General features: G+C 43.6%; 1 protein-coding gene across 1 annotated transcript in view; it reads left to right on the top strand.

Annotated features, from left to right (window-relative positions):
* The window catches only part of LOC115106308 (growth arrest-specific protein 7-like), a 135589-nt gene that overhangs the window by 72508 nt on the left and 40827 nt on the right, over nucleotides 1–22254 (top strand). Inside the window, exons 5-6 of the mRNA XM_029628905.2 lie at nucleotides 10804–10857; nucleotides 17603–17692. Coding sequence (XP_029484765.1) covers nucleotides 10804–10857; nucleotides 17603–17692 — 144 coding nt within the window. The remainder of the gene's footprint in view (nucleotides 1–10803; nucleotides 10858–17602; nucleotides 17693–22254) is intronic.

Below are 22254 nucleotides of genomic sequence, written 5' to 3'. Positions count from 1 at the left end.
AGTAGAACAGCTCCAGTAGAACAGCTCCAGTAGAACAGCTCTAGTAGAACAGCTCCAGTAGAACAGCTCCAGTAGAACAGCTCTAGTAGAACAGCCCCAGTAGAACAGTTACCAGTAGAACAGCTCCAGTAGAACAGCTCCAGTAGAACAGTTCCAGTAGAACAGTTCCAGTAGAACAGCTCCAGTAGAACAGCTCTAGTAGAACAGTTACCAGTAGAACAGCTCCAGTAGAACAGCTCTAGTAGAACAGCTCCAGTAGAACAGTTACCAGTAGAACAGCTCTAGTAGAACAGTTACCAGTAGAACAGCTCCAGTAGAACAGCTCCAGTAGAACAGCTCCAGTAGAACAGCTCCAGTAGAACAGCTCTAGTAGAACAGCTCCAGTAGAACAGCTCCAGTAGAACAGCTCCAGTAGAACAGCTTAGTAGAACAGCTCCATTAGAACAGCTCTAGTAGAACATCTCCATTAGAACACCTCAGTAGAACAGCTCCGGTAGAACAGCTCCGGTAGAACAGCTCCAGTAGAACAGTTACCAGTAGAACAGCTCCAGAACTGCTCTAGTAGAACAGCTCCAGTAGAAACAGTAGAACAGTTACCAGTAGAACAGCTCTAGCAGAACAGTTACCAGTAGAACAGCTCCAGTAGAACAGCTCTAGTAGAACAGCTCTAGTAGAACAGCTCCAGTAGAACAGCTCTAGTAGAACAGCTCTGGTAGAAGAGTTTCAGTAGAACAGCTCCAGTAGAACAGTTACCAGTAGAACAGCTCCAGTAGAACAGCTTCAGTAGAACTGCTCTAGTAGAACAGCTCTAGTAGAACAGCTCTAGTAGAACAGTTACCAGTAGAACAGCTCTAGTAGAACAGCTCCAGTAGAACAGCTCCAGTAGAACAGTTACCAGTAGAACAGCTGTAGTAGAACAGTTACCAGTAGAACAGCTCCAATAGAACAGCTCTAGCAGAACAGTTACCAGTAGAACAGCTCCAGTAGAACAGCTCTAGTAGAACAGCTCTAGTAGAACAGCTCCAGTAGAACAGCTCTAGTAGAACAGTTACCTGTAGAACAGCTCCAGTAGAACAGCTCCAGTAGAACAGCCATAGTAGAACAGCTCCAGTAGAACAGCTCCAGTAGAACAACTCTAGTAGAACAGCCCCAGTAGAACAGTTACCAGTAGAACAGCTCCAGTAGAACAGCTCCAATAGAACAGCTCTAGTAGAACAGCTCTAGTAGGACAGCTCCAGTAGAACAGCTCCAGTAGAACGGCTCTAGTAGAGCAGCTCCGGTAGAAGAGTTTCAGTAAAACAGCTCCAGTAGAACAGCTCCAGTAGAACAGCTCTAGTAGAACAGCCCCAGTAGAACAGCTCTAGTAGAACAGTTACCAGTAGAACAGCTCTAGTAGAACAGTTACCAGTAGAACAGCTCCAGTAGAACAGCTCTAGTAGAACAGCTCTAGTAGAACAGCTCCAGTAGAACAGCTCCAGTAGAAAAGTTACCAGTAGAACAGCTCTAGTAGAACAGCTCCAGTAGAACAGTTCCAGTATTACAGCTCCAGTAGAACAGCACCAGATGAACAGCTCCAGCAGAACAGATCCAGTAGAACAGTTACCAGTAGAACAGTTCCAGTATTACAGCCTCAGTAGAACAGTTCCAGTAGAACAGCTCCAGTAGAACAGTTCCAGTATTACAGCCTCGGTTGAACAGTTACCAGTAGAACAGCTCCAACAGAGCAGCTCTAGTAGAACAGCTCTAGTAGAACAGCTCCAGTAGAACAGTTATCAGTAGAACAGTTACCAGTAGAACAGTTACCAGTAGAACAGTTACCAGTAGAACAGATCCAGTAGAACAGCTCTAGTAGAACAGTTACCAGTAGAACAGCTCTAGTAGAACAGCTCCAGTAGAACAGCTCTAGTAGAACAGCTCCAGTAGAACAGCTCCAATAGAACAGCTCTAGTAGAACAGCTCCAGTAGAACAGTTACCAGTAGAACAGTTACCAGTAGAACAGCTCCAGTAGAACTGCTCTAGTAGAACAGCTCCAGTAGAACAGCTCTAGTAGAACAGCTCCAGTAGAACAGCTCCAGTAGAACAGCTCCAATAGAACAGCTCTAGTAGAACAGCTCCAGTAGAACAGTTACCAGTAGAACAGCTCTAGTAGAACAGCTCTAGTAGAACAGCTCCAGTAGAACAGTTACCAGTAGAACAGCTGTAGTAGAACAGTTACCAGTAGAACAGCTCCAGTAGAACAGCTCTAGTAGAACAGCTCCAGTAGAACAGCTCTAGTAGAACAGTTACCAGTAGAACAGCTCCAGTAGAACAGCTACAGTAGAACAGCTCCAGTAGAACAGCTCCAGTAGAACAGTAGAACAGCTCCAGTAGAACAGCTCTAGTAGAACAGCTCCAGTAGAACAGCTCCAGTAGAACAACTCTAGTAGAACAGCTCCAGTAGAACAACTCAGTAGAACAGCTCCATTAGAACACTCCAGTAGAACAGTTACCAGTAGAACAGCTCCAGTAGAACAGCTCCATTAGAACAGCTCTAGTAGAACATCTCCATTAGAACACCTCTAGTAGAACAGCTCCAGTAGAACAGCTCTAGTAGAACAGTTACCAGTAGAACAGCTCCAGTAGAACAGCTCCATTAGAACAGCTCTAGTAGAACATCTCCATTAGAACACCTCTAGTAGAACAGCTCCAGTAGAAGTAGAACAGCTCCAGTAGAACAGTTACCAGTAGAACAGCTCCAGTAGAACAGCTCTAGTAGAACAGCTCCAGTAGAACAGCTCCAGTAGAACAGCTCCAGTAGAACAGCTATAGTAGAACAGTTACCTGTAGAACAGCTCCAGTAGAACAGCTCTAGTAGAACAGCCAGTAGAACAGCTCCAGTAGAACAGCTCCAGTAGAACAGCTCCAGTAGAACAGCTCCAGTAGAACAGTTACCAGTAGAACAGCTCCAGTAGAACAGCTACCAGTAGAACTGCTCTAGTAGAACAGCTCCAGTAGAACAGTTCCAGTAGAACAGCTCCAGTAGAACAGCTCCAGTAGAACAGCTCCAGTAGAACAGTTACCAGTAGAACAGCAGTAGAACAGTTACCAGTAGAACAGCTCCAATAGAACAGCTCTAGCAGAACAGTTACCAGTAGAACAGCTCCAGTAGAACAGCTCTAGTAGAACAGCTCCAGTAGAACAGCTCCAGTAGAACAGCTCAGTAGAACAGTTACCAGTAGAACAGCTCCAGTAGAACAGCTAGAACTAGTAGAACAGCTCCAGTAGAACAGCTCCAGTAGAACAGCTCTAGTAGAACAGCTCCAGTAGAACAGCTCCAGTAGAACAGCTCAGTAGAACAGCTCCAGTAGAACAGTTACCAGTAGAACAGCTCCAGTAGAACAGCTCCAGTAGAACAGCTCCAGTAGAACAGCTCCAGTAGAACAGCTCCAGTAGAACAGCTCAGCAGAACAGTTACCAGTAGAACAGCTCCAGTAGAACAGCTCTAGTAGAACAGCTCCAGTAGAACAGTTACCAGTAGAACAGCTCTAGTAGAACAGCCAGTAGAACAGCTAGAACAGCTCCAGTAGAACAGCTCCAGTAGAACAGCTCCAGTAGAACAGCTCTAGTAGAACAGCTCCAGTAGAACAGCTCCAGTAGAACAGCTCCAGTAGAACAGCTCTAGTAGAACAGTTACCAGTAGAACAGCTCCATTAGAACAGCTCTAGTAGAACATCTCCATTAGAACAGCTCCAGTAGAACAGCTCCAGTAGAACAGCTCCAGTAGAACAGCTCCAGTAGAACAGTTACCAGTAGAACAGCTCCAGTAGAACTGCTCTAGTAGAACAGCTCCAGTAGAACAGCTCTAGTAGAACAGTTACCAGTAGAACAGCTCCAGTAGAACAGTTACCTAGTAGAACAGCTACCAGTAGAACAGCTCTAGTAGAACAGCTCCAGTAGAACAGCTCCAGTAGAACAGCTCTAGTAGAACAGCTTAGCCAGTAGAACACAGAACAGTTCCAGTAGAACAGCTCCAGTAGAACAGTTCAGTAGAACTGCTCTAGTAGAACAGCTCAGTAGAACAGCTCCAGTAGAACAGTTACCAGTAGAACAGCTCTAGTAGAACAGCTCCAGTAGAACAGCTCCAGTAGAACAGTTACCAGTAGAACAGCTGTAGTAGAACAGTTACCAGTAGAACAGCTCCAATAGAACAGCTCTAGCAGAACAGTTACCAGTAGAACAGCTCCAGTAGAACAGCTCTAGTAGAACAGCTCCAGTAGAACAGTTACCAGTAGAACAGCTCTAGTAGAACAGTTACCTGTAGAACAGCTCCAGTAGAACAGCTCCAGTAGAACAGCTCTAGTAGAAGAGCTCCAGTAGAACAGCTCCAGTAGAACAACTCTAGTAGAACAGCTCCAGTAGAACAACTCTAGTAGAACAGCTCCATTAGAACAGCTCTAGTAGAACATCTCCATTAGAACACCTCTAGTAGAACAGCTCCAGTAGAACAGCTCTAGTAGAACAGTTACCAGTAGAACAGCTCCAGTAGAACAGCTCCATTAGAACAGCTCTAGTAGAACATCTCCATTAGAACACCTCTAGTAGAACAGCTCCGGTAGAACAGCTCCAGTAGAACAGCTCCAGTAGAACAGTTACCAGTAGAAAGCTCCAGTAGAACTGCCAGTAGAACAGCTCCAGTAGAACAGCTCTAGTAGAACAGTTACCAGTAGAACAGCTCTAGTAGAACAGTTACCAGTAGAACAGCTCCAGTAGAACAGCTCTAGTAGAACAGCTCTAGTAGAACAGCTCCAGTAGAACAGCTCTAGTAGAACAGCTCCAGTAGAACAGCTCCAGTAGAACAGTTACCAGTAGAACAGCTCCAGTAGAACAGCTTCAGTAGAACAGCTCCAGTAGAAACAGAACTACCAGTAGAACAGCTCCAGTAGAACAGCTCCAGTAGAACAGCTCCAGTAGAACAGTTACCAGTAGAAGTAGAACAGTTACCAGTAGAACAGCTCCAATAGAACAGCTCTAGCAGAACAGTTACCAGTAGAACAGCTCCAGTAGAACAGCTCAGTAGAACAGCTCCAGTAGAACAGTTACCAGTAGAACAGCTCTAGTAGAACAGCTCCAGTAGAACAGCTCCAGTAGAACAGCTACCAGTAGAACAGCTCCAGTAGAACAGCTCCAGTAGAACAGCTCTAGTAGAAGCTCCAGAACTACCAGTAGAACAGCTCCAGTAGAACAGCTCCAGTAGAACAGCTCCAGTAGAACAGTTTAGAACAGCTCCAGTAGAACAGCTCCAGTAGAACAGTAGAACAGCTCCAGTAGAACAGTTACCAGTAGAACAGCTCCAATAGAACAGCTCCAGTAGAACAGTTACCAGTAGAACAGCTCCAGTAGAACAGCTCCAGTAGAACAGCTCAGTAGAACAGTTACCAGTAGAACAGCTCTAGTAGAACAGTTACCAGTAGAACAGCTCCAGTAGAACAGCTCCAGTAGAACAGCTCCAGTAGAACAGCTCCAGTAGAACACAGTAGAACAGCTCCAGTAGAACAGCTCCAGTAGAACAGCTCTAGTAGAACAGCTCTAGTAGAACAGTTACCAGTAGAACAGCTCCAGTAGAACAGCTCTAGTAGAACAGTTAGAACAGCTCAGTAGAACAGCTCCAGTAGAACAGCTCCAGTAGAACAGCTCCAGTAGAACAGTTACCAGTAGAACAGCTCCAGTAGAACAGCTCTAGTAGAACAGCTCCAGTAGAACAGCTCCAGTAGAACAGTTACCAGTAGAACACTATAGTAGAACAGTTACCAGTAGAACAGCTCCAGTAGAACAGCTCTAGTAGAACAGCTCTAGTAGAACAGCTCCAGTAGAACAGCTCTAGTAGAACAGCTCCAGTAGAACAGCTCCAGTAGAACAACCAGTAGAACAGCTCCAGTAGAACAGCTCCAGTAGAACTGCTCTAGTAGAACAGCCCAGTAGAACAGCTCTAGTAGAACAGTTACCAGTAGAACAGCTCTAGTAGAACAGCTCCAGTAGAACAGCTCCAGTAGAACAGTTACCAGTAGAACAGCTGTAGTAGAACAGTTACCAGTAGAACAGCTCCAATAGAACAGCTCTAGCAGAACAGTTACCAGTAGAACAGCTCCAGTAGAACAGCTCTAGTAGAACAGCTCCAGTAGAACAGTTACCAGTAGAACAGCTCTAGTAGAACAGCTCTAGTAGAACAGCTCCAGTAGAACAGCTCCAGTAGAACAGCTCCAGTAGAACAGCTCCAGTAGAACAGCTCTAGTAGAACAGCCCCAGTAGAACAGTTACCAGTAGAACAGCTCCAGTAGAACAGCTCCAGTAGAACAGCCAGTAGAACAGCTCCAGTAGGACAGCTCCAGTAGAACACAGTAGTAGAACACCAGTCAGTAAAACAGCTCCAGTAGAACAGCTCAGTAGAACAGTAGAACAGCTCCAGTAGAACAGCTCTAGTAGAACAGTTACCAGTAGAACAGCTCTAGTAGAACAGTTACCAGTAGAACAGCTCCAGTAGAACAGCTCTAGTAGAACAGCTCTAGTAGAACAGCTCCAGTAGAACAGCTCCAGTAGAACAGTTACCAGTAGAACAGCTCTAGCTCCAGTAGAACAGCTCCAGTAGAACAGTATTACAGCTCCAGTAGAACAGCACCAGATGAACAGCTCCACAGAACAGATCCAGTAGAACAGTTACCAGTAGAACAGTTCCAGTATTACAGCCTCAGTAGAACAGTTCCAGTAGAACAGCTCCAGTAGAACAGTTCCAGTATTACAGCCAGTAGAACAGTTACCAGTAGAACAGCTCCAACAGAGCAGCTCTAGTAGAACAGCTCCAGTAGAACAGCTCCAGTAGAACAGTTATCAGTAGAACAGTTACCAGTAGAACAGTTACCAGTAGAACAGTTACCAGTAGAACAGATCCAGTAGAACAGCTCTAGTAGAACAGTTACCAGTAGAACAGCTCTAGTAGAACAGTTACCAGTAGAACAGCTCCAGTAGAACAGCTCCAGTAGAACAGCTCCAGTAGAACAGCTCTAGTAGCTCCAGTAGAACAGCTACCAGTAGAACAGCTCCAGTAGAACAGCTACCAGTAGAACAGCTCCAGTAGAACAGCTCTAGTAGAACAGTTACCAGTAGAACAGCTCTAGTAGAACAGTTACCAGTCGAACAGCTCCAGTAGAACAGTTACCAGTAGAACAGTTACCAGTAGAACAGCTCTAGTAGAACAGCTCCAGTAGAACAGCTCTAGTAGAACAGCTCCAGTAGAACAGCTCCAATAGAACAGCTCTAGTAGAACAGCTCCAGTAGAACAGTTACCAGTAGAACAGCTCTAGTAGAACAGCTCTAGTAGAACAGCTCCAGTAGAACAGTTACCAGTAGAACAGAACTACCAGTAGAACAGCTCCAATAGAACAGCTCTAGCAGAACAGTTACCAGTAGAACAGCTCTAGTAGAACAGCTCCAGTAGAACAGCTCCAGTAGAACAGTTACCAGTAGAACAGCTCTAGTAGAACAGTTACCAGTAGAACAGCTCCAGTAGAACAGCTCCAGTATTACAGCCTCAGTAGAACAGTTCCAGTAGAACAGCTCCAGTAGAACAGTTCCAGTATTACAGCCTCGGTTGAACAGTTACCAGTAGAACAGCTCCAACAGAGCAGCTCTAGTAGAACAGTTATCAGTAGAACAGTTACCAGTAGAACAGTTACCAGTAGAACAGTTACCAGTAGAACAGATCCAGTAGAACAGCTCTAGTAGAACAGTTACCAGTAGAACAGGTCCAGTAGAACAGCTCCAGTAGAACAGTTACCAATAGTAGTAGAACAGCTCCAGTAGAACAGCTACCAGTAGAACAGCTCTAGTAGAACAGTTACCAGTAGAACAGCTCCAGTAGAACAGCTCTAGTAGAACAGTTACCAGTAGAACAGCTCTAGTAGAACAGTTACCAGTAGAACAGCTCCAGTAGAACAGCTCCAGTAGAACAGCTCCAGTAGAACAGCTCCAGTAGAACAGCTCTAGTAGAACAGCTCTAGTAGAACAGCTCCAGTAGAACAGCTCCAGTAGAACAGCTCTAGTAGGACAGCTCCAGTAGAACAGCTCCAGTAGAGCAGCTCCGGTAGAAGATTTTCAGTAAAACAGCTCCAGTAGAACAGCTCCAGTAGAACAGCTCTAGTAGAACAGCCCCAGTAGAACAGCTCTAGTAGAACAGCTCCAGTAGAACAGTTGCCAGTAGAACAGCTGTGGTAGAACAGTTACCAGTAGAACAGCTCCAGTAGAAGAGCTCTAGTAGAACAGTTACCAGATGAACAGCTCCAGGTGAACAGCTCCAGTAGAACAGCTCTAGTAGAACAGCTCCAGTAGAACAGCTATAGTAGAACAGCTCTAGTAGTACAGCTCCAGTAGAACAGCTGTTAGTAGAACAGCTCCAGTAGAACAGTTACCAGTAGAACAGCTCTAGTAGAACAGCTCCAGTAGAACAGCTCTAGTAGAAGAGCTCCAGTAGAACAGCTCCAGTAGAACAACTCTAGTAGAACAGCCCCAGTAGAACAGCTCTAGTAGAACAGTTACCAGTAGAACAGCTCCAGTAGAACAGCTCCATTAGAACAGCTCTAGTAGAACATCTCCATTAGAACACCTCTAGTAGAACAGCTCCGGTAGAACAGCTCCGGTAGAACAGCTCCAGTAGAACAGTTACCAGTAGAACAGCTCCAGTAGAACAGCTCCAGTAGAACTGCGCTAGTAGAACAGCTCCAGTAGAACAGCTCTAGTAGAACAGTTACCAGTAGAACAGCTATAGTAGAACAGTTACCTGTAGAACAGCTCCAGTAGAACAGCTCTAGTAGAACAGCTCTAGTAGAACAGCTCCAATAGAACAGCTCTAGCAGAACAGTTACCAGTAGAACAGCTCCAGTAGAACAGCTCTAGTAGAACAGCTCCAGTAGAACAGTTACCAGTAGAATAGCTCTAGTAGAACAGTTACCAGTAGAACAGCTCCAGTAGAACAGTTACCAGTAGAACAGCTCTAGTAGAACAGCTCCAGTAGAACAGCTCCAGTAGAACAGTTACCAGTAGAACAGGTCTAGTAGAACAGTTACCAGTAGAACAGCTCCAGTAGAACAGCTCCAGTAGAACAGCTCCAGTAGAACAGCTCTAGTAGAAGAGCTCCAGTAGAACAGCTCCAGTAGAGCAGCTCCGGTAGAAGATTTTGAGTAAAACAGCTCCAGTAGAACAGCTCCAGTAGAACAGCTCTAGTAGAACAGCTCCAGTAGAACAGTTGCCAGTAGAACAGCTGTGGTAGAACAGTTACCAGTAGAACAGCTCCAGTAGAAGAGCTCTAGTAGAACAGTTACCAGATGAACAGCTCCAGGTGAACAGCTCCAGTAGAACAGCTCTAGTAGAACAGCTCCAGTAGAACAGCTATAGTAGAACAGCTCTAGTAGTACAGCTCCAGTAGAACAGCTGTTAGTAGAACAGCTCCAGTAGAACAGTTACCAGTAGAACAGCTCTAGTAGAACAGCTCCAGTAGAACAGCTCTAGTAGAAGAGCTCCAGTAGAACAGCTCCAGTAGAACAACTCTAGTAGAACAGCCCCAGTAGAACAGCTCTAGTAGAACAGTTACCAGTAGAACAGCTCCAGTAGAACAGCTCCATTAGAACAGCTCTAGTAGAACATCTCCATTAGAACAGTAGAACAGCTCCTAGAACAGCTAGTAGAACAGCTCCAGTAGAACAGTTACCAGTAGAACAGCTCCAGTAGAACAGCTCCAGTAGAACTGCGCTAGTAGAACAGCTCCAGTAGAACAGCTCTAGTAGAACAGTTACCAGTAGAACAGCTATAGTAGAACAGTTACCTGTAGAACAGCTCCAGTAGAACAGCTCTAGTAGAACAGCTCTAGTAGAACAGCTCCAATAGAACAGCTCTAGCAGAACAGTTACCAGTAGAACAGCTCCAGTAGAACAGCTCTAGTAGAACAGCTCCAGTAGAACAGCTCCAGTAGAACAGTTACCAGTAGAATAGCTCTAGTAGAACAGTTACCAGTAGAACAGCTCCAGTAGAACAGTTACCAGTAGAACAGCTCTAGTAGAACAGCTCCAGTAGAACAGCTCCAGTAGAACAGTTACCAGTAGAACAGGTCTAGTAGAACAGTTACCAGTAGAACAGCTCCAGTAGAACAGCTCCAGTAGAACAGCTCCAGTAGAACAGCTATAGTAGAACAGCTCCAGTAGAACAGCTCCAGTAGAACAGCTCTAGTAGAAGAGCTCCAGTAGAACAGCTCCAGTAGAACAACTCTAGTAGAACAGCTCCAGTAGAACAGCTCCAGTAGAACAGCTCCAATAGAACAGCTCTAGTAGGAACAGCTCCAGTAGAACAGCTCCAGTAGGACAGCTCTAGTAGGACAGTTCCAGTAGAACAGCTCCAGTAGAGCAGCTCCGGTAGAAGAGTTTCAGTAAAACAGCTCCAGTAGAACAGCTCCAGTAGAACTGCTCTAGTAGAACAGCTCCAGTAGAACAGCTCTAGTAGAACAGCTCCAGTAGAACAGTTACCAGTAGAACAGCTGTGGTAGAACAGTTACCAGTAGAACAGCTCCAGTAGAACAGCTCTAGTAGAACAGTTACCAGATGAACAGCTCCAGGTGAACAGCTCCAGTAGAACAGCTCTAGTAGAACAGCTCCAGTAGAACAGCTGTTAGTAGAACAGCTCCAGTATAACAGCTCCAGTAGAATAGCTCTAGTAGAACAGCTCCAGTAGAACAGCTCCAGTAGAACAGCTTTGGTTTTGACGGAGCATCCTGTCTCTCTCATCAGAGTCCATGTCCTACATCACCCACCAGGTGGCAGAGTAAAGAAACTACCATCACAGTAAGTACCATTTCTAACTTCCCCAGACCCTAACCCAAACACAGACCCTTTCCCGAACACAGACCCTAACCCAGACCCAAACCCTAACCCAGACGCTTCCCCAGACCCTAACCCAAACACAGACCCTTTCCCGAACACAGACTCTAACCCAGACCCAAACCCTAACCCAGACCCTAACCCAAACTTAGACCCTAACCCAGACCAGTAAAGTCGACTGATTCAATCCTTAGTTAACCCTCAATTAATTACCAATGCCAGTGGTTAAGGGGGTCATTGGTGGAGGTCAGCTAAGGTCACTTAAAGGCTCGTTAGAAAGTGATGGTAGCCAGATGTTGGTATTTAATCTGGAGGCAGGAAGAGTGGAAAAGAGATTGCCATCTTTATCTTCATTATCATACCCTGTCCACTTGCAATTTAACAGCAGTAAACTGCCCTGTGAGGAGGTAGGCTCAGCAGTATGTCCACCCCCCTCGGCCAGAATTGTTTTGCTGCTGGAGGTAATGAGAATGAATTCGGGAAATAATAACAGTTCTATTGTCAGCCCTTTCTCAGCCTGGGTGCTAACAGTTACAACTGACAGCCACACAGTGAGGGAGAGGAGAGAGAGATACCCAACCCTCAGGCCCTGTGCAGCAGATAGAGAATAGATAGAGATGGGCTGAGCAGGGTGATAGTCGCTCAGCCAACGTGTTGAACATCTACTGGGGAGAGAGAATTACAACAGACAGTCAGGTTTGATGAGGGATAAATGCTGGGGTTTGACAGTTGTTGTTACTGTGTTTTGAGTGGCATTAATCATAAAGTCTGGAAAAGGAAGGAGTTGACAGATTCAAGGAGCGATGTGTTGTCAGGATGTTACATAGTCTTTTATTATTGGAACTGAAGAGAAGAAGTGTTGCCAGAGCAACAGTGGCAGAGCACCTTGAATAGTTCAGCAGAGGTGGACAGTCAATGTTTGCACAGTGTGTGTGTGTGTGTGTGTGTGTGTGTGTGTGTGTGTGTGTGTGTGTGTGTGTGTGTGTGTGTGTGTGTGTGTGTGTGGTGTGTGTGTGTGTGTGGCCCTTCATGACTTAAACTCCTCAGGCCCTTGCATACCTAACTCCTCAGGCCCTTGCACACCTAACTCCTCAAGCCCTTGCACACCTAACTCCTCAGGCCCTTGCATACCTAACTCCTCAGGCCCTTGCACACCTAACTCCTCAGGCCCTTGCACACCTAACTCCTCAAGCCCTTGCACACCTAACTCCTCAGGCCCTTGCATACCTAACTCCTCAGGCCCTTGCACACCTAACTCCTCAGGCCCTTGCACACCTAACTCCTCAGGCCCTTGCATACCTAACTCCTCAGGCCCTTGCACACCGACTAATAAAATACAATGTAAGACGTAACAAATGTTTTCTTAAATACTCTTTATTTATTAGTTTAAGATAACTACAGAATACATTTACCCCCACCCTAAAACAATTAACCTAAACAGTCAACAATCAGCATTTCATAAAACAATATAATTGGTACTATGGTACAAGTCATTGTTGACCCTAATAAATAACGATACTAAAATAATAATATTAATTACAAAAAGATATATTATGTAAAAAAAGGTAAAAGCAAGGTATCCTTTCTGGACTTGTGTCCAAATCAAATCAAATTGTATTGGTCACATACACGTGTTTAGCAGATGTTATTGTGGGTGTAGCGAAATGCTTGTGTTTCTAGCTCCGACAGTGCAGTAATATCTAATAAGTAATATCTAACAATTTCACAGCATATACCCAATACACACAAATCTAAGCACAGGAATGGAATTAAGAATATATGGAAGAGCAAAGTCAGAGTGGCAGAGACTAAGATACAGTAGAATAGGATAAAACAGAATATACTAGATACATATGAGAGGAGTAATGCAAAATATGTAAACATTATTAACCTGTTGCTTCTACTCGGGACGCTTGCGTCCCAACTAGAGCTCTGGAAATGCAAATGCGCTACGCTAAATGCTAATAGTATTAGTTAAAACTCAAAAGTTCATTAAAATACACATGTAGGGTATCGAATTAAAGCTACACTCGTTGTGAATCCAGGTAACAAGTCAGATTTTTAAAATGCTTTTCGGCGAAAGCATGAGAAGCTATTATCTGATAGCATGCAACACCCCAAAAGACCCACAGGGGACATAAACAAAATAATTAGCATTTCGGCGTTACACAAACCGCACAATAAAATAGAAAACATTCATTACCTTTCACCATCTTCTTTGTTGGCACTCCTAGATGTCCCATAAACACTATTTGGGTCTTTATTTCGATTAAATCGGTCCATATAAAGCCTAGATATCGTTATATGTAGACTGTGTGATAAACGAAAAAAACATTGTTTCAAAACGTAACGTCATTTTTTAAAATTCAAAAAGTCGACGATAAACTTTCACAAAACACTTCGAAATACGTTTGTAATGCAACTTTAGGTATTAGTAAACGTTAATAAGCGATAAAATTCATCAGGAGGCGATGTAAAGATCATTAGCTGTCCGTCTGGAAAAATGTCCGGCTAAAAACTCAACGAAAATATCCGGTCCTAGACCGGAGGAGATACGGTGTCCTGCATGTGTTTGACCAAGAAAAAACTCGAAGGGAAATGACAAGACTCTAGACACCGTGTGGAAGCTGTAGGTACTGCAACCTCAGTCAATTAATTGTGGTTCACCTTTATCAATGGGTTCAAGTAGCGCATGGATATATTTTCCCATTTTCAGTGATCAGTTTTTCCTGTGCTTTTCGATGTAAATGCCGTTCTGGTAAAGCCACAGCAGTGATTTAACCAGTTTTTTAAACGTCTGAGTGTTTTCTATCCACACAGACTAAGTAAATGCATATACTATATTCCTGGCATGAGTAGCAGGGCGCTGAAATGTTGCACGATTTTTAACAGAATGTTCAAAAAAGTAGAGGGTCGACTTAAGAGGTTAAAGTGACTAGTATTACATTTATTAAAGTGGCCAGTGATTTCAAATCTATGTATATAGGCAGCAGACTCTAATGTGCTAGTCAGGCCTTTTCAACAGTCTGATGGCCTTGAGATAGAAGCTGTTTTTCAGTCTCTTGGTCCCAGCTTTGAGGCACCTGTACTGACTTTGCTTTCTGGATGATAGCGGGGTGAACAGGCAGTGGCTTGGGTGGTTGTTGTCCTTGATGATCTTTTTGGCCTTCCTGTGACATCGGGTGCTGTAGGTACATGTGCTGGGCAGACCGCACCACCCTCTGGAGAGCACTGCGGTTGTGGGCGGTGCAGTTGCCTTACCAGGCGGTGATACAGCACGACAGGATGCTCTAAATTGTGCATCTGTAAAAGTTTGTCAGGGTTTTAGGTGACAAGCTAAAATGTTCCAGTCTCCTGAGGTTGAAGAGGCGCTAAATTCAGTCACCATATCAGATTATTCGTCAATGTTATTCTCGGACGCTTCCCAGTCCACGTGATCAAAACCATCTTGAAGCGTGGATTCCAATTGGTCAAACCAGCGTTGATTAGTCCTTAGCATTGGTACTTCCTGTTTGAGTTTCTGCCTTTAGCAAAGGAGGAGCAAAATGGATTCGCAGTCAGATTTGCCCGAAAGGGTTGCGTGTGAGGGTTTTGTAGGCATCCCGGAAGTTGGAGTAGCAGAGGTCGAGCGTTTTAGCAGCGCGAGTACTACAGTCAATGTGTTGATAGAACTTCGGCAGCCTTTTTCTCAAATTTACTTTGTTAAAATTCCCAGCTACAATAAATGCGGCCTCAGCATTTGGGGTTTCCAGTTTGCATAAAGTCCAGTGAAGATCGTTGAGGGCCGTCGTTTATTGGCTCGAGGGTGGATATACACGGCTGTAACTATAACTGAAGAGAATTGTCTTGAAAGATAATACGGTCTGCATTTGATTGTGAGGTATTCTAGGTTGGGTGAACAAAAGGTCTTTTAAGTTCCTGTATGTTATCACAATCACACCATGAGTTGTTGATCATGCATCATACACCCCCTTCTTCTTCCCGGAAAGATATTTATTCATGTCTGCGCGATGAACTGAGAACCCAACTGGCTGGACAGACTCAGACAGTATATCCCGAGAGAGCCATGTTTCCATGAAACAGAGTATGTTACAATTCCTGATGTCTCCCTGGAAAGAAAATCCTCCCCCTGAGCTCATCAACTTTATTATCTAGAGACCGAACATTAGTGAGTAATATACTTGGAAGTGGTGGGTGCCTTCTAAATCGGACTAGATGTCCGCTTCGAGTACCTCTCCTCTGCCAGTGTTGTTTTGGGTTGGCCTCTGGAATCAGGTCAATTGCCCTGTGGGAGTATGTGTTCAATTGCCCCTAGGAGTAAGTGTTCTGGATTTAGAGAAAGTGAGCATTCAAGCATATCATCCAATACTTTTGTATACTTCAGTCCAGAAATGATTTAGGACTGGGCAGGACTATAGTATGTGGGTGTGGTTAGCCCCATTCTCCCCACTGTTACCCAGCAACTTTGGTTGTATTATAGGAGTTATGAACAATCGTGACTGAATTTGCCTGAAGTTCCCCTCCAGAGTAGAGAGTTGGTTGTCTTGGACGTGTTTCTAGATGTATCCTCCCAGTGCTCTTGGGTTATTGCTATGTGCAGCTCGTCTTCCCAGTTAGTTACCGTGGTAATATTCTCATATTTTGTTTCTTCTTGAATAATTCTGGTTCCGCAGCACATTCTTGGCATTTACCTGGTTAGTATTCCTGACCCCTTGACTTTTTCCACATTTGGTTATGTTACAGCCTTATTCACAATTGATTAAATTGATTTTTTTCCCCCTTCATCAATCTAAACACAATACCCCATAAAAGCAAAAACAGGTTTTTAAAATAATAAGACAACTTAAATATCACATTTACAAAAGTATTCAGACTTCAGTACTTTGTTGAAGAACCTTTGGCAGTGATTACAGCCTTGAGTCTTCTTGGGTATGACGCTACAAGCTTGGCACACCTGTATTTGTAGAGTTTCTCCCATTCTTCTCTGCAGATCCTCTCAAGCTCTGTCAGGTTGGATGGGGAGCGTCGCTGCACAGCTATTTTCAAGTCACCCCAGAGATGTTTGATTGGGTTCAAGTCCGGGCTCTAGCTGGGCCACTCAAGGACATTCAGAGACTTGTCCCGAAGCCACTCCTGCGTTTGTCTTGGCTGTGTGCTGAGGTTCATTGTCCTGTTGCAAGTTGAACCTTCGCCCCAGTCTGAGGTCCTGAGCGCTCTGGAGCAGGTTTTCATCAAGGATCTCTCTGTTCATCTTTCCCTCAATCCTGACTAGTCTCCCAGTTCTTGCACCTGAAAAATATCCTCACAGCATAATGCTGCCACCACCATGCTTCACCATAGGGATGGTGTCAGGTTTCCTCCAAACTTGACACTTGCCATTCAGGCCAAAGTTCAAAATTGGTTTCATTAGACCAGAGGATCTTGTTTTCATGGTCCTTTTGGTGCCTTTTGGAAAACTCCAGCTCGGGCTGTCATGTGCCTTTTACTTAGGAGTGGATTCCGTCTGGCCACTCTACCATAAAGGCCTGATTGGTGGAGTGCTGCAGAGATGATTAATTCTTCTGGAAGGTTCTCTCATCTCCACATAAGAACGCTATAGAAATGATAAAGATGGAGATGTCCATGTGTTTGAATGAGTCTGAGGAGGTGAAAGTGAGTATCGAAGGAAAGTGTGTGTGAATGCGTCTGCGAGGACATGCCATAGAGAGAGAGTCTCTCTTTCGCAGAGATGGAAATGTATTCGTACAAACTAAAGTGTTAAAACGTTGAAAATATCACTTTGCCCTGTCATGATGGAACGGTGCCTAACCCTACCCACCCTAGACAGGCACCTGAGTGCTCCCACATTAAAGATACACCCTCACTCGTTTGATGCTGGAAAAATGGGCAAATGTAACCAAGATAGGAAGATAAACACGGTCAGAGACCAGCTAAAGAGTCACTGCGCCCTCACGAATCTGTGCCTGCCTGGCAGGGTTGGTGTGTGGGTCTGCCTTAATCGCCCGGGGAACAGTGGGTTAACTGCCTTGCTCAAGGGCAGAATGACAGATATTTACCTTGTGCACACAAGGTGAACTTGTTTGTCGTCCAACTTTATCCGCTAACAGTTCTTCCACAAATTTACCCAACTTTATCCGCTAACAGTTCTTCCACAAATTTACCCAACTTTATCCGCTAACAGTTCTTCCACAAATTTACCCAACTTTATCCGCTAACAGTTCTTCCACAAATTTACCCAACTTTATCCGCTAACAGTTCTTCCACAAATTTACCCAACTTTATCCGCTAACAGTTCTTCCACAAATTTACCCAACTTTATCCGCTAACAGTTCTTCCACAAATTTACCCATGTCGTTTTTTTCTGCCCCCTCTTTCACTTTGTGTATTGAAATGTTATTTTGTCTTGATTTATTTTCCAGATAGTCAGTTTTGATGGATATACCTTTTAAATGTTCTCCCCAGTTGTTGAACTATCTCATACAGCCGGATCTCTCTCCTCGCACCGGGCCAATCTTTCCTCTGCCTCCTTTAAGCTCTCCCTGGTGGCATTTAGGTCTGACTTTACCTAGTTTTCTGATCCTATATTTAAGTTTAATAAACCGAGGTGTTGGGAAGATCAAACTATCACTGCCATCACCTACGTGCTTCTGGCAGAATTCGAACCATTGAAAAGTGTATCCTAATATTTATCTCTCTCTCGCTCTCTCAGATTAACTGTGTAACGTTCCCCCTCCCTATGAGTACACCTGAGCAGCAGCTGTTGAAGCCAGATGAGTGGAGCTACTGTGATTACTTCTGGGTAAGATATGAAGACTGGTCACACCACAGAGTCATATTATACTACACACTACTTTACTCTACTCTACTGCACTCTACACTACACTACTCTACACTGCTCTACACTACACTTCTCTACACTACTCTACACTACTCTACACTACACTACACTACTCTACACTACACTACACTACTCTACACTACACTACTCTACACTACACTACACTACACTACTCTACACTACTCTACACGACTCTACACTACTCTACACTACTCTACACTACACTACACTACTCTACACTACTCTACACTACTCTACACGACTCTACACTACTCTACACTGCTCTACACTACACTACACTGCTCTACACTACACTACACTGCTCTACACTACACTACACTGCTCTACACTACTCTACACTACACTACTCTACACTACACTACTCTACACTACACTACACTACACTACTCTACACGACTCTACACGACTCTACACTACTCTACACTACTCTACACTACACTACACTACTATACACTACTCTACACTACTCTACACTACTCTACACTACACTACACTACACTACACTACACTACTATACACTACTCTACACTACTCTACACTACTCTACACTACACTACACTACTCTACACTACTCTACACTACTCTACACGACTCTACACTACTCTACACTGCTCTACACTACACTACACTGCTCTACACTACACTACACTGCTCTACACTACACTACACTGCTCTACACTACTCTACACTACACTACTCTACACTACACTACTCTACACTACACTACACTACACTACTCTACACTACTCTACACGACTCTACACTACTCTACACTACTCTACACTACTCTACACTACACTACACTACTATACACTACTCTACACTACTCTACACTACTCTACACTACACTACTCTACACTACTCTACACTACTCTACACTACACTACACTGCTCTACACTACACTACACTGCTCTACACTACACTACACTGCTCTACACTACACTACTATACACTACTCTACACTACACTGCTCTACACTACACTACTATACACTACTCTACACTACACTACTATACACTACACTACTATACACTACTCTACACTACACTGCTCTACACTACACTACTATACACTACTCTACACTACTCTACACTACACTGCTCTACACTACACTACTCTACACTACTCTACATTACTCTACACTACACTACAATACTCTACTCTACAATACTCTATTCTATACTATACTACGCTACTCTACACTACACTACACTACTCTACACTACTCTACTCTACACTACAATACTCTACACTACTCTACTCTACACTACTCTACACTACACTACACTACAATACTCTACTCTACACTACAATACTCTACACTACTCTACACTACAATACTCTACTCTACTCTACACTACAATACTCTACACTACACTACAATACTCTACACTACTCTACTCTACTCTACACTACTCTACTCTACACTACTCTACACTACAATACTCTACACTACTCTACTCTACACTACTCTACTCTACACTACACTACTCTACACTACAATACTCTACACTACTCTACTCTACTCTACACTACACTACTCTACACTACAATACTCTACTCTACACTACTCTACTCTACTCTACTCTACACTACTCTACTCTACTCTACTCTACACTACTCTACTCTACACTACTCTACACTACTCTACTCTACTCTAATCTACACTACACTACTCTACACTACTCTACACTACTCTACATGACTCTACACTACTCTACACTGCTCTACACTACACTACACTGCTCTACACTACACTACACTTCTCTACACTGCTCTACACTACTCTACACTACTCTACACTACACTACACTACACTACACTACTCTACACTACTCTACACTACACTACACTACTCTACACTACACTACACTACTATACACTGCTCTACACTACACTACACTGCTCTACACTACACTACTCTACACTACTCTACATTACTCTACACTACACTACAATACTCTACTCTACAATACTCTACTCTATACTATACTACGCTACTCTACACTACACTACACTACTCTACTCTACACTACTCTACACTACTCTACACTACAATACTCTACACTACTCTACTCTACACTACAATACTCTACACTACTCTACTCTACACTACTCTACACTACACTACACTACACTACAATACTCTACACTACTCTACTCTACACTACAATACTCTACACTACTCTACACTACAATACTCTACTCTACTCTACTCTACTCTACACTACAATACTCTACACTACACTACAATACTCTACACTACTCTACTCTACTCTACACTACTCTACTCTACACTACTCTACTCTACACTACAATACTCTACACTACTCTACTCTACACTACTCTACTCTACACTACACTACTCTACACTACAATACACTACAATACTCTACACTACAATACTCTACACTACACTACAATACTCTACACTACACTACAATACTCTACACTACACTACTCTACTCTACACTACTCTACTCTACACTACAATACACTACTCTACTCTACACTACACTACTCTACACTACAATACTCTACACTACTCTACTCTACACTACACTACTCTACACTACAATACTCTACTCTACACTACTCTACTCTACTCTACTCTACACTACTCTACTCTACTCTACTCTACACTACTCTACACTACTCTACACTACTCTACTCTACTCTACACTACACTACACTACACTACTCTACACTACACTACACTACTCTACACTACTCTACACTACTCTACACGACTCTACACTACTCTACACTGCTCTACACTACACTACACTGCTCTACACTACACTACACTGCTCTACACTACACTACACTTCGCTACACTGCTCTACACTACACTACACTGCTCTACACTACACTACTATACACTACTCTACACTACACTGCTCTACACTACACTACTATACACTACTCTACACTACTATACACTACACTACTATACACTACTCTACACTACACTGCTCTACACTACACTACTATACACTACTCTACACTACTCTACACTACAATGCTCAACACTACACTACTCTACACTACTCTACATTACTCTACACTACACTACAATACTCTACTCTACAATACTCTACTCTATACTATACTACGCTACTCTACACTACACTACACTACTCTAGTCTACACTACTCTACACTACAATACTCTACACTACTCTACACTACAATACTCTACACTACTCTACTCTACACTACTCTACACTACACTACACTACACTACAATACTCTACACTACTCTACTCTACACTACAATACTCTACACTACTCTACACTACAATACTCTACTCTACACTACAATACTCTACACTACACTACAATACTCTACACTACAATACTCTACACTACTCTACTCTACACTACTCTACTCTACACTACACTACTCTACACTACAATACTCTACACTACTCTACTCTACTCTACACTACACTACTCTACACTACAATACTCTACTCTACACTACTCTACTCTACACTACTCTACTCTACTCTACTCTACTCTACACTACTCTACTCTACTCTACTCTACACTACACTACTCTACACTACTCTACACTACTCTACACTACACTACACTACTCTACTCTACTCTACACTACACTACTCTACTCTACACTACTCTACTCTACACTACACTACACTACACTACTCTACACTACTCTACTCTACACTACACTACACTACACTACTCTACACGACTCTACACGACTCTACACTACTCTACACTACTCTACACTACTCTACACTGCTCTACACTACACTACACTGCTCTACACTACACTACACTACTCTACACTGCTCTACACTACACTACACTGCTCTACACTACTCTACACTACTCTACACTGCTCTACACTACTCTACACTGCTCTACACTACACTGCACTGCTCTACACTACACTACACTACTCTACACTACACTACACTGCTCTACACTACTCTACACTGCTCTACACTACTCTACACTGCTCTACACTGCTCTACACTACACTACACTGCTCTACACTGCTCTACACTACACTACACTACACTTCTCTACACTACACTTCTCTACACTACACTACTATACGCTACTCTACACTACACTGCTCTACACTACACTACTATACACTACTCTACACTACACTGGTCTACACTACACTACTATACACTACTCTACACTACACTACTATACACTGCTCTACACTACACTACACTGCTCTATACTACACTACTCTACATTACTCTACACTACACTACAATACTCTACTCTACAATACTCTACTCTATACTATACTACGCTACTCTACACTACTCTACCCTACTCTACACTACACTACACCACACTACTCTACTCTACACTACTCTACTCTACACTACAATACTCTACACTACACTGCTCTACACTACACTACACTACTCTACACTGCTCTACACTACACTACACTGCTCTACACTACTCTACACTACTCTACACTGCTCTACACTACACTACACTGC

The sequence above is a fragment of the Oncorhynchus nerka genome, linkage group LG23, assembly GCF_034236695.1.
Source record: "Oncorhynchus nerka isolate Pitt River linkage group LG23, Oner_Uvic_2.0, whole genome shotgun sequence".
Classification (NCBI taxonomy): Eukaryota; Metazoa; Chordata; class Actinopteri; order Salmoniformes; family Salmonidae; genus Oncorhynchus; species Oncorhynchus nerka.
This window is presented reverse-complemented; position numbering and strand designations above follow the sequence as displayed.